At 37.1% G+C, this 13643-nt stretch overlaps 1 protein-coding gene across 2 annotated transcripts in view; it reads right to left on the bottom strand.

The window, feature by feature from the left end:
• trpc7b (transient receptor potential cation channel, subfamily C, member 7b) overlaps positions 1 to 13643 on the bottom strand; it is a 61458-nt gene that overhangs the window by 28047 nt on the left and 19768 nt on the right. For both annotated transcript variants that reach the window (XM_044126343.1, XM_044126344.1), the window contains exons 5-7: positions 8254 to 8470; positions 6800 to 7033; positions 4149 to 4413 (exon numbers count right to left, since the gene is read on the bottom strand). In XM_044126343.1, coding sequence (XP_043982278.1) covers positions 4149 to 4413; positions 6800 to 7033; positions 8254 to 8470 — 716 coding nt within the window. The remainder of the gene's footprint in view (positions 1 to 4148; positions 4414 to 6799; positions 7034 to 8253; positions 8471 to 13643) is intronic.

The following is a 13643-nucleotide window of genomic DNA, read 5'->3' on the forward strand; positions in this document are numbered from 1 at the left end:
ATGTTCAGATTTTTATTTAATAACAATAGCTGAATAACGGCAAACGGCTGTTTGTAACCAAGCAACCAAAATCACCAGAAGGCAATCATGTTTTAACAAGATAACTATCACATTTTAATAAGATACATATGACGTTATAACGTGATAGCGCTCAATTTTTTTTCCTGTGACAGCAATACGCTTCCGTGCCAGTTTAAAAATTCACCATTTATGAAATGTAAAGCAAAATGCTGATCATGTTACCACAGAGGTGAATTTTAGTGCTTTTATGGTAGACATGTCAGAGAACAAAAATGTTCTAAATTTGTAATTTGTTTGTTTTTTTTTCTTTACTCAAAAGGAACCCATTAGGTACATTTGTACATTGTTGTATTGCTTTACATTACTTGAATTATAAGAATCTGAAAATGTTTTGTCTTATGTTGTTTATTTTCTAATACCTAAAGCATATATGAACTCATCTAAGTACATTCAATAAAATTTTGCATAAAAAAACAATTTCAGTTTCATATTTAAAACTGCCTGTACAAACAGTACTGACTCAGAGAAATGAAATATCTACTCTGAACATTGTGTTATTCTAGTTCCTCTAGTTTTGAATTTGACAAAACTAGAGAAATTAGAGTAACAGCAATGTTGTCGCTCTAATGAGTAATACATATGATCACATTTAAACATATGTATTGAACTTGTGATCTGACAAAATCAGAAAATTGAATTGATTCTACATTTCAACAAAACCGTTTTGTTTTAACAAACTGATTCACAAACAAAGAACTGCTACAGCTTAAATGTAGATTATTTTAATTTTTTAACAGGTCGATCACTCAAAGCAAGCCAAAGCCAGACTGCGTAGAGGAAATGCATGCTACAAAATCCTCACTGAAAGAGTTGTAATTCCAGTAGTGACAAGGAATTCTTAGTGTTTTGTAGTTTCCACCAACAATCTCCACAGACAGACTTGCTGGCAGATTTTCCCATCCAGTCCAGAATTTCATCATGTCTCCTCTTCCTCCACTCCGTGGTCTTTCAGTTAGTAAATTAAGTAAGTGGCTTGCAGATTCAACAATAGCATCCTGACTACCCTGTAGTCACAAAATATATAAAAGACAAAGTAGCAGTTGAAAAAGGATTAGTTAAAAAGAAATTTACACTTCATGAGAATGATCACTTTTACTCAGGAAAGCTCTGTGCTGTAGGGTTCCCACCTTTCAGAAATTAAAATAAGGATCTAGCAGATGGAAAGTGTCATTCTATTTCACTAGAGAAACTAAAACTGCAGTACCATAAGTTTTAAAGAATAAAGAGACAGTATAATTTCTTCAGTTTCCCTCTTAATTTTTTTTAAAAAATTGCTAGCATTCATCCTCACTGACACTGTTCAGCCTGGCATGTGTGTCTTCCCTCTCCTGTATCTTTGCTAGGACATGGTAGAGTATCGGTTGAGGACGAAAAAGACGCAGGTTGAGAGCGGCTCACCACGACTGCTAACCCTCTTTTGCACCCTAGTGTTTCTAGGCAACCGTGACATCATCAATGGTCCAAAGCGTTCTGGGGTCCTTACTAGCTCCGCCACATTAGCTGAGCTTAACATGTCTTGTGTTTTATTTTTGTAATTATTGTTACACTAAATGTTTATATGCATGTGATAGGCGTTACTGTCGGACATACAGAAATACCGAAAAAATCGCGTCTCGTTACGGGACGATTCCGTATTCTGAAAGGGATGGCAATCCTACTGTGCTCTTCTCTCATTAAAATTATAGAAACTATATAAAACACAAATAAATCTACAATTTGTAAGATTAACAACGGCCCAACCCGTGTTTTAAATCAGGCTTTAAGATAATGTATCAAACTTCATGCACAAAATAAAATATACTATAGAAATATGAAAGCATTAAACTCACCGTTGGGTTTGCGTTCGCCTCCATGGTCGCCAGCCTGGGTGATGCTGGTATTTCTTCAATATGACGGTTGTGTCACGTGATTAGGTGGATGTTGGAATCGGACATCCATTGCTAATGTCTGTGACCTGAAGTAACCTTGGCCATTTTTACAGCGAATTTTTAGACGCTGAATTTGAGACAGCGAATTTTTAGACGCTGAATTTGAGACGGCGAATTTGAGCAAGTTGAATTGGAGGACAACGAAAATATTGTATTTGAATTTTGAAAAGTTGAATTTTTTATATGCTGAATTTTTTAACACTGAAAATTTAAACTGTGAAAAATATGTATATTGAAAATTTGATCACTTTGAAATAGGAATGTGAATTTTTTTAATAACTGAAAATTGCAACCATGTAAAAAAAATTACACCGAATTTTTTTTTACTGCAAAAATAATGACATTGAATTTTTTTTTAGGTTAAAAATATATTCTGAATTTATTTTAATACTGAAAAAGTAAGCACTAATATACAACATTCAAATTTCAGAGGTATTTTTTATTCAAATTCTGATGGCACATATTTACTTCCATATTCAATCCATTGAAGGAATGCAGCTAATTTTTCAATCTCAATTCTTTCAATATTGTACAATGTACTATTTTTTATTTTTTATTTTAATCAGTTTTTTAATGTAATTTTTAATACTTTCAGAAGTATCCAGAGTAAATATAGTATCAAAAAAAAGATTATGATAGAAGGTATTTCTATTTTTTCTTTATACAGTTTAAAGTTCTGCAACTGTGATAAGATACATGTTTATTTTAACGCTTTCTGCACATTTTCATTAGAAGTGTCAATAAATTTGTCTGGGTGTATCTCCTCTTCCTTGGAGAAAATAAAGCATGATACGTAGCGGGGAAAAATATAAAGGGTATTTTCTGTCAAATCTGAGTGATAATAATCAGAAACATTATGTTAGCAGCCAAACACTGATATCTTAAAACAAATATCCGATATCGACAATGTCGGATATTTGGGAAACACAAAAAGCTACGCAGAGGTAAGAGGCAGAATAACTGATGTTATAGGAGATGTTGGAATATCTGATTCTTGTAAAAGTTAAATTTTTTGCAGAACATCTTTTCTATCGGAAAACTCTCTCCCTTATAAATGTTGGCTTTGTAGACGATGTCCGAAAAATGCAAACATAAATGGCTTTACGCTTTGCTGCCTTTAAAGAGTAAACACTTTAACAGTTTGAAATGGCAGACAATAATCAGAAGAGGAATAGACACTTAAACAAATTAATGCCTTTACAGTTCACTATGAGTGTTGCTGAAAGCTTCTTTGCAATTTAAAATTCTCAAATAAACAACCTGCCTCACTTCAGCTTTCCCACAAATTGTTTAAAACACATCATAGACCTGCTGGAGGAAAGTGACATTGTGCAGAATGTAAAATATGATAGTATTAATCAATACGGTCCAAAGATGCCAAACCAAATACATTGATGATGGAGGACCAAGCTGTTTTAACCAAAAAGACACCTAAAACATCTCTGGTTCATACCATCACATGTTCAAATATAGGCTGATGTAAAGTGATATTAACCTTTTTAAATTTCTAGTTCACTTGGAAATTTCTTACATATTTCAATTTTTTTAAATTCTGATTCATTTCACAGAGGTCAATTCCAATCAGCCAATTTTGTTTTTCACTTTAAGATAAAGCAGAACCTTGAAGACCAGAAAGTAATGACTAAATGGCAATTATCTTTGTTGCAGCTAAAGCAGTGACACAAAGCCAAGATCCAAGCTGCCTGTATATATATCATTAGATATATTATTGCGGAACTTTAGGTCTTATATGATGCGACCAGGTGGTCTGGTTTTAATGCATAAGGAATAAAAACTGACCTTTCCTCTGTAAGAGCACCATAACTTTAAGATTTCAGTTTATTTTTTACCTTGTGCAGTAATAACACAGTTTGAGCACAAATTGAATACTTCTGGAACACAACGATGTCAAAAAGTATTTAAAAAATTACAAATCTTTCTTGGTTGGACATTCTCTGATCATCAGTGACAGGAAGTCACAATTTAAAAATGTAATGACCTGACATGTTTAAGTGTGAAAAGCTCTAAAGAAAACCAGAAGAAATCTGTAAGGGGCAATACTTTCTCAAAGTACAGTAACAATAAAGGCAATTAAACCTCCAACATGTCAAACTAGTCTCACTGCCAGGCTTAACTCACGTGGTGAAAGCTGGATTGTATTTGGCCCCAAGGTAGTATGAGTAGAGGTTGAACATCCCAATCATGAAGGCCACAAACACCATGATGAAGATGACCATGAACTTGAAGATGTCTTTGACCGTCCGACCCAAAGAGATCTGCAGCGGGCCGAAGCTCTCGTTGGCTGGCAAGATGTAGGCGATGCGCGAGAAGCTCAGCACCACGGCAATGGCGTATAAACCCTCTGAGATGATCTGAGGGTCAGAGGGGCGCCACTTGATCCTGGCTGAAGAAGAAAGGCAGAAATTTATTTGTGTAAAAAACTTCAAGGATTGTAGACTAACCTTTAGTATCTTTAGATATTTCGTCAAGAATAAAACCGTCTTGTTGTCTTCTAAATTGATGTTTTTGAGTAGTTTTCAATTGCTTTGTGGACTTTTTATACTTTTTTTTTTTTGCTCCTTCTTCTTGACCATGACTGTATTCAGTAGTGCACTTAAAAATTAGGAAGGTAGAAAAGTTAATAATAGAGGAGGAACTGTCAGGGATAAAAAGAAAACTATGACACATAAATAAAATTAAAATGTAATGTCAAGACATGATACTGAACTAGTTTTCAACTCAGATCAACTAAAGCTTTCATACATATATAAGGGTAGGCACACAAAATAGATCAAAATAGATCAAACCCTAACCCTAACCCTAAAAACAGAAAACAATATATTAACAAAATTATTTATATAAAAAATGTTAAATAAAATTATTTAAACTTTTTTCAGCTTGAATATTTTGTAGGTCAAATCAGGTGGGCAAATAGACAAAAACTGAGGAGAAAGAAGTGTCCTGAAAATGATCTGGACAAGAAGAGTGAAGTGTTAGAAATTACTGCAAAAAGCAAAAAAAAGTTAATTATAATCACTTCAAAAGATCACAAGACATATATGTTTCTTAAAAACACATTGAAAAGCAACAGGGAGTGACTGTAGAGTATTTTTAATTTGCTAGCAATGTTTTTTCCATCAATTTATCCCCTTGTTCCTGAATTAATACACATGTGCAATGGCTCTGTGTCCTGTAGGACTGCTGGCTGCAAAATGATAAAGGGTTAAAATTGAATCAAACTTGCTGTACATTTTACCATTGTCCTTATGTGCATATTGATTGCTTTTACGGTTCTCATGCATCTGATTGCAGAGCAGGCAAATATTCAGTAAAAGGGTGTGAATGAAAATGAATGCTTGGAAACGTTGTTAAAAAGCAAATAAAGGGAGAGGGGGGGGGGGGAAAGAATTGATTAAACAAAAATGTAAAAGTAATTTTTTTAATTGGACAAAAGGAGAACAGCAAGACAGAAGGCAATGAAGATAAGCTGAGAGTCAAAGGGAAGTGTGTTGAATAGAAATGTTAACCTTCAACTTATAAATGCTGAATATAATAAATCTATAGTTTTGTTGTATCTGTCAGTATCAATTTAGAGAAATCGAGTCTTTTGTCATGACAAAGTCCGGCCAGCAGGGGGAAGCACTAGTGAAGTTTCCTCGTGCAGATAAGCACATTACTTGCAGCCTGCAGGCCTTTTGCTACATAAATATGTTGGGGACCATCAATGAATTAATTACTTGGTAAATGTTCACACAGATATTTGGTTGTAGTCATAAATTTAAGTAACACTAAATATACTTTCTAATCATTGTTCACATTATAGAATAATATACAGCTTTGAATGTGATCACTTGGTTGATAGAATCACAAGCAGGCCACACCTGGCACGTCATGCTCTGCATATCAATTAATAAGCAACATCCATATCATTTTGCTTTGCAAAAGAGCAATTATAAAGCTCTTCTAATGCACATCTAGCAGAATCTCAAAAGTAGATTGTAACTCGTCACTCTGTGACACATTCATTGTGTGCCAAATTTTTACACAAAAATAAATGTTGCAGCTAAGGTGTGCTCATTATGCTGCTGTTGCTCCACTCTGCCTATTTACAGTGATCAACCAGAAGTCCTGGTCTGTGCTTAAAGCCTGGTGGAGAGAAAGGAAAATCTGAGTCACCGTAGCATATCCAACATTTTAAGGCAAAGTGATTACCTCTAGGGCCAATTCAGGGGTGAAGCAACTTCAATGCCTAGTTCCTTTGTAGTATATATTGAGAATGGCGAGGCGTAATGAAGATGCAACAATATCATTAAGAACAGGTAGTGCTTGAGAGGCTATAAGCTGAATTGACTCTATCTTTAAAATGCTTCATGTTCATTCAATCAATGCTAAGACAAAATCAAATTCCTGTAACTGTAGTAACATTTGCATTGCCTTTCACTGTGAAAGGAGTTTACTTACTTTGCTAGATGCTCTTTTACTTAAACCCTGGACCTATTTTTTTTTTTTATTATTAAAAAAATCACCTTAAAAATAGGTCAGAAGTCTGCAGAAAGCTGTCTACAAGCTATCCGAGCCATAGATATGCATGGTAATACCAGGTGCAAATGTTTCTGGTCAAAAGCTGAGATATTTCTGCATTTGTGACATTTACATATCTGATTTGAACCTTTGTATTAGCAATGCATGTATCACAGTAAATAACCAACTCAGAAAGTTCAGCAAACGGTTGAAATAAACATTGCTTATACTATTGCCATTTTTTTTCCCACAGTGTGTCAACTGTTTACCGTAAGTGAAGTAAGCCACTTCATCAGGCAGTGAGGCATTGCTGAGGTCTTCATCTGGCACATGCATGTCTACATACTGCTGGGCTTTTGATGCCTTCAGGAACGCCATGAGACGTGCTGTGAAGGACGCCACAAAGATGGACAGCATGCCAAAGTCCAGAACGTTCCACAGGTGCATGATGTACTCCCTGGGCCCATCGCTCCAAATCTCCTTACATTCTGACCAAATCATACCTAAAGGAGAAGAAATGTGCTATAGTCAACATCAGTATCTCATTTAATGAGGGTGATAAGGCTTTTGATGGTAGCTGTAGTAAAATCTATCAATTTAGGGATGAACATGTATGAAAAAGCACAAAATTAGAAATCTAAATAAACTGCTAACAAAGGTTTTCCATTCACACAAAACCACTTAAGAGATGCTATTTGATGCTCAGGTGTATACACGCAGACATGTGCATCTGAAAGCCAAATTCTTTGCTGCGAACCCATTATGTGTCTCTCCAGACGGAGCCAAACAAGGGGAAAATTGCCTAGTGAAAAGGAAACCCTGATCGGCACCATCTCTTTCACAATTACTGGATGACAAAAGCATGGCTGCGAATGAAATTATGCAGCAACTAAGCCACGGGCCTCTGTGCCAATGCACACATGCATACACATTTGGGGTAACACACAATTGTACAAACAGCTGCTGCCAAAGATGAGCATGTAAGAGGGACGAATGATGCTATTACACATAAGCAAATAAAAGCAGGACCATATGAGAACCAACATGGACAAACCACACTTGTAATGTTGTTTTGTGTGAATGAACGGGAGGAAGAATATCAGCAGATGGGAAGCAGCTGAGGTCTGACAGATATCGCCATGGGCTATTTATCCTTTGAGTTTGTCTTTGTCATTCGCCTCTATTTTCTTCTTTCCTCATGCCTGTCTTTTGGTGAGCCACACGCTTCATTCTTGTGCACTCCTTTTTTTATCTTTCTCTTTCAGCCACTTCAAACTTTTCCCCTCATTTCTGCTTCTCTCCAGCTCTCTGTATTTTTCCTCAGCACAACATCTCGGGTGAACCTGAAACTTTCCCTCCAGGCTCATCATTAAGACTCAGGATGAATACTGCTTCAGCAAGTCAGAATGGGACTGAATCCATGCTGGCAGTAACCTCTGTTTGATCTTTGGAAGATGAAAGAGTATAATTGGTTGTACAACTATAACCTTGTCTTTTATCCACTTGGTTGGTGTGTGGTTGTAAAAAATTTTAATTATGCAATATCTGAAAGTCGGGCAAAACGTTTCTGACCCTGAAGAGAACCTGTACTCATTTACAAAGGACATGTTTTAAACAAACCTTTGTTTGGTATCTACACTCTCTTACTTTGCATACATCTAGTGTATATATATATATATATATATTTGTGCATCTCAGTATATTTGTGCATTATTCGACTCACCCAACACCCACTTCATGATCAACATCTCTGTCCACGAGAACTGTGTGGTTTTGACCCTGAAAACCTGTCGCGGGTGGTCTGTGATGGTCTCGTTGGGCAGGTTCTTCACACCCTCAAAGCGGTCTGAAGCATTGACGACCAGCAGGCCGAGGAAGAGGGTGAAGGAGACGGCGTGAGCCACAAACTTCATGAAGGGACTGCGAAGGATCTGACCGAGCTGGAGGCAAAAATAACAGGATTTAGTTTGTTCAGTTGTGTTTGGATTTGTGGTTGGTTGAATAAAATGTCTTAAAAACGCAATAGGAATGTTTTAAAATTTTTGAGTTACCTAGGAGTCAACCTTTCAAACATTTTTTTCCAACTATTAAAATTGAAGCCAAACACAAGATCTGTTTATCTTTCCTCAGGTAACTCAGCCTTTCTGAGGAGTTATACATTCTGGTCCTCAGAGATGAATAGATGGAAAGCATCACTACAAACCCATCTTAGCAGGAAAACAGCAGCTGTTCTGATTCAATGATCTGTTTTCCAAGCAACAATGCCAGAGTAACTCACTGCCAAACAATCAACAGTTAACAGAAAAGCACCATATGGACAGGAGGAAAGGCTGGAAGGTACTGAGCAAAAAGTGTTAAAAAATACCACAAGGGTTGCAGTATGTTAGTGGTTATAAATACACACATGCTCACACTCGCAGCCACATATAGACCTCTGGGATCTCAGCATTTGCCAGTCTCATAACCTGCTGTGTTCAATATTAACTACCTACGGGACACCTCTACCCGCTCTATGCAGAGTAACACATGAAGGTGAATGGATGCAACACACACTGCTACATCAAGCAGGTAAAGGTTGCCTGATAATTTTTAACCCTGTAAAACTTTATCTAAAGATCTGGCCTCCTTCATTTCACTTTGCTGATGCATTAAAGAAACAGGTCCAACTTCACCGTCAGCCTCATAAGACGGCCAACCCTGACGAGGCTTTTATTCTTTTGATGCATGAGAACCGCAAAGTATGTGGGTTTATGAATTGAGGAATCATAGACCCATAATGAAGCTTTAGGGCTCTCTGACATATCAAGTGGCACTAAAACCTGCACTGACTGTAACAGAAATAGCATTATTGGTAAATGTACATGTGTGAGCACTGTGTGTAAAACAAATTTACTCTCAGGGACATGAAGGTTTTAACCTTTAAGTTGTTTATGCACACTGCACAGACCTCAGCACTTTATAACTTCCAGTATTTGTAAAATCAACAAATATAAACCTTTATGTTTAGGTTTTAAACATAAAGATTAAGACCTTTATGTTTTAACCTTTGTGTTAAAACATAAAGGTCTTAACCTTTAAGTTGTTTATGCACACTGCACAAAGCTCAGCACTTTATAAACTTAAGAATTTGTAAAATCAACAGATATTTTCTAATTTCTGATGTGCATTGAGGAGTCATAAATGTTTGTTAGCAAAATGTGTGCTGTTCTTGCATCATTTTAAGATCAGGCCATGAAGTGTTACTTTATATGCTGTATATGTACATATGTTTCATTTACATGGTGGAGAATGGTGGGGAAAAAAAGTATCTTTTGCTGGAATAATTAAAAAAAAAAACCATTTGCAATGTATTTATAGTCAAACGCACCTGATTAAAATTGTGCTATAAGAAAAGGATTTTTATAACAATGTCAATAAAAAAATTTAAGCTAGCAATCTATATTATCTTCATAATCTTGTATGTTCCAGCTGGTAATATGAATATAAAACACGTGATAGAAAACACAATGAAATGGGGGTAATTACCTTTGTTTTTATTTCAGTTCCTTCCTTCTGTTTCAGTAATTTTCAACAACGAGACTTCATAATGTATTTTTCCTTTTCTGTCTGAAAATAATCAAGTTACCTAGGAGCACAGATCTGGAGTTAACACATGCTGTTGGAAATTTGATTTAGTTTTGATCCCAGAACATGGCGCCATCAGCTACCACCTACATTATGCTTTGGAAGGTCCTGCCTTTGTCCCTGCACCTGCACCAAATAAGAGGTGTACTGTTATAGAAAACTGTATGTGATTTAAATTCTTCAGACAAAACTGAAAGGTTAAGAACATTCACTTTGCAAACTTAAACTTAAACTTTTTGTGTTTTAAATCAATTGGATGAATGTTCACAAATGTTAAACTGTTTGCAAATGTTAGCATATCATTGATTTTTGTTTGCTTTCATAATCACCATCAACAGAGAGTCTTTCTGTAATTACTGTGTTGCAATTATTTTCCAAGGACAGCAAATCCGCCATAATTCCAGCAGAACCTATTTTTATTTAGTCCATGTTCCTCACACACACCCAGCCTGTCTTAATTAGCCAAACAGAGACCGAGTTAATCCTTGACAAAACACCTAAGACTCATCTCTGGAGGCTTCAACCAGTTCACATAAGAGTCACTCTTTTTCTCTTTACTTAGCTGCTCTCTATGTGGAATTTCTTACTTCATTCAATAGAAATGTAAATAAAAGGAAAATTACATCTTAAATGTTAAATAATATTTGTGCTGAATTTCCATAAAATCAGTATCGTTAGCTGTTTTTGATGAGGCGTTACAAAAACGTAATATAAAAACTTCAAAGCTTCTCTGCAGATTTAAAATGAGCTATCTCATTTTAAAATTCAACTACCATACAGATAAAAAAAATACTGTGCAAATCAGTTTTCCCGTACAAAAACAGTATTCTATGTTAATAATAACTACAGTAATCCACACACACAAAGAAATCAAAAAGATTACTTCAATAAATTATGAATGTGTGATCCAGTGCATTGACACAGAGGAATAATTACAGAACATATGAAGAAGAGAGCAGCTACAGGCGCAGGAAATCAAGAAGCCAGCACAGTAACCCAGTTCCCTATGAATGTGAGCTAATCTTAACTACTTTGTCTAAACTGAGAGAAAATACAATGCTATTGTTATCACAAAAATTATTATTTTATAGGGTAAGATCTATAAAAGTGGATTCAAAAGAATAATCAACAGAATTGTCCATGAGCAAAAGAATATTAAGCATTTCTCCGTTAAGACTTGGAATTAGCAGGTACAATTTTCAATAACAAGTAACTTACAGCACAAGACTCCACTGCTGAAGGGAAAACAAGTTAAAACTTGTTTAAAGTTTGCTGTACAGCTTTTGAACGAGTTGAAATAATTGAACAACATAGTCTTGTCAGAAGCGACCAAAATTGGACTTTGGATGTCACTGCACACCCAATAAATGGAGGACAAAAGGCACCAAATATCATCCTAAAAATAAAAGACGAGCAGTGAATTTGATAGTGAGAACATGATGGTAGCGGATGAATGGAGAAATGTACTGAAACAATAAGAATCTCAGAATGAACAAAGGTACATTTTTCAACAAGACAACAATCCTGAAGTCAGCCAAGAAAATGATTTCAAAGAAAGAAAATAAAACTGAGGGAATGGCCAAATCAACCAACTCGAATTTAAAAATCTATGTAAAAACCTGAGGATCAAAGTGCATACAAGAATCCATCTAGCTTTTTCAGATTGTTGTTTTGCAGTAGTTGTCCTTCTGCCCTTAAGGTAGTTTTGTCTTTACAAAACTACTGATAAATCTAGCTACCAGAATGATATAATTAATACTAATAAACAACAGCCTCTACATCCCTAAATCAACACTTCATTTTAGTGCACTGCTTCTTGTGCACATTCCAGCGTCACAAATTACAGACTGTCAGATCCAGCCTCATCGGTTGGCTGATTCATAATTAAAAGTAATCATACACACGCGCACACACACGTACACAAATATTTTTGTGACACAGTGAGCTCAAATGCAGACAGTCCGTCATGATTGAATATCCTGTCTCAGTGGTGAGGAATCTCTCAGCTGTATAGCACTCGCCATCCTCTCACTCAAACACTCGACATCAGCTGCTCTCACTGCCTGCAAAATGACACACTGATCAGTAAAAGACCAGGCATGAACCGGTGGTCCACAACACGGTCTGTGAATCTTACACACAGGCTTGCACGCACACATGCATGCATGCATTCCCCACTTGATGATGAGGTGGTAGAGGATTATCCAGCATGATGAGCAGATTTGCATAACTGCTTGCAGAGTTCCTGCATGGCCTTTGCAATATTGTCACTCCACAAATTATAATTTCCTTGATGGAAAATTAAGAACGTGTGATAAAATGCCTTTGGCACTGTAATGAAAAAAGAAAGAAGTCAGTCATTTTTAAACCTCAAGGGAAACATCTTAATCTGTTAAAAGCTGGTTTTCCAGACTTCGTGAGGACACTCATGTTCTCACCTCAGTTGCTCCACTTCAACAAACACATCCACAAGTTTCAATAATTAGTGTCCTGATCAGAGAACAACAGTGTGTGCAGTCTCCGCCAGGGCTGCCCTTGGTCACAGATTCTGTTCATTACTTTCATGGACAGAATTTCTAGGCGCAGCCAAGGTGTTGAGGGGATTTGTTTTTGTGGCCTTAGGATCGCATCTCTGATTTTTGCGGATGATGTGGTCCTATTGGCTTCATCAGGACGTAATCTACAGCTTTCACTGCAGCAGTTCGCAGCCGAGTTTGAAATGGCCAGGATGAGGAACAGTGCCTCCAACTCTGAGACCACTGGCTTGAGCCGGAAAAGGGTAGAGTGCCTTTTCTGGGTCGGGGAGGATGTCCTGCCCCAAGTGGAGAAGTTTAAGTATCTGGGGTTCTTGTTCACGAATGAGGGAAAAATGGACCGGATTGGCACAGCATCTGCAGGGAAGCGGGGGCTCTACCAGTCTGTCGTGGTGAAGAGAGAGTCGAGTCAAATATCGAAACTCTCAGTTTGCTGGTTGAGGTACGTTCTATCTGTGGTTGGGAGCTTTGGGTCATGACCGAGAGAACAAGGTCACGGATATAAGCAGTCGAAATGAATTGTCTCCATAGAGTGTCTGGGCTCTCCCTTAGAGATAAGGTGAGAAAAGGGACTCAGAGAAGAGCTGCTGCTGCTTCTTGTCTAGAGGAGCCAGTTGAAGTGGCTCGGGCATCTGGTCAGGATGCCTCCTGGACGCCTCCTTGGTGAGGTGTTTCAGGCACGTCCCACCGGGAGGAGGACCTTTGGAAGACCCAGGACACGCAGGAGACACTATGTCTCTCAGCTGGCCTGGGAACGCCTTGGGATTCCCCCGGAGGAGCTGGAACAAGTGGCTGGGGAGAGGGAAGTCTGGGCCTCCCGCTTCCATGACCTGACCTCGGATAAGTGGAAGACGATGGATGGATGGATAAATACCAGGTTTCAAATTATATTTTTGTTTAGAATGAGAAAAATGCTATGCAAACCACCCGGGTCCATTAAGAAAAAGTGACTATT

The sequence above is a fragment of the Gambusia affinis genome, linkage group LG09 (genome assembly GCF_019740435.1).
Source record: "Gambusia affinis linkage group LG09, SWU_Gaff_1.0, whole genome shotgun sequence".
NCBI lineage: Eukaryota > Metazoa > Chordata > Actinopteri > Cyprinodontiformes > Poeciliidae > Gambusia > Gambusia affinis.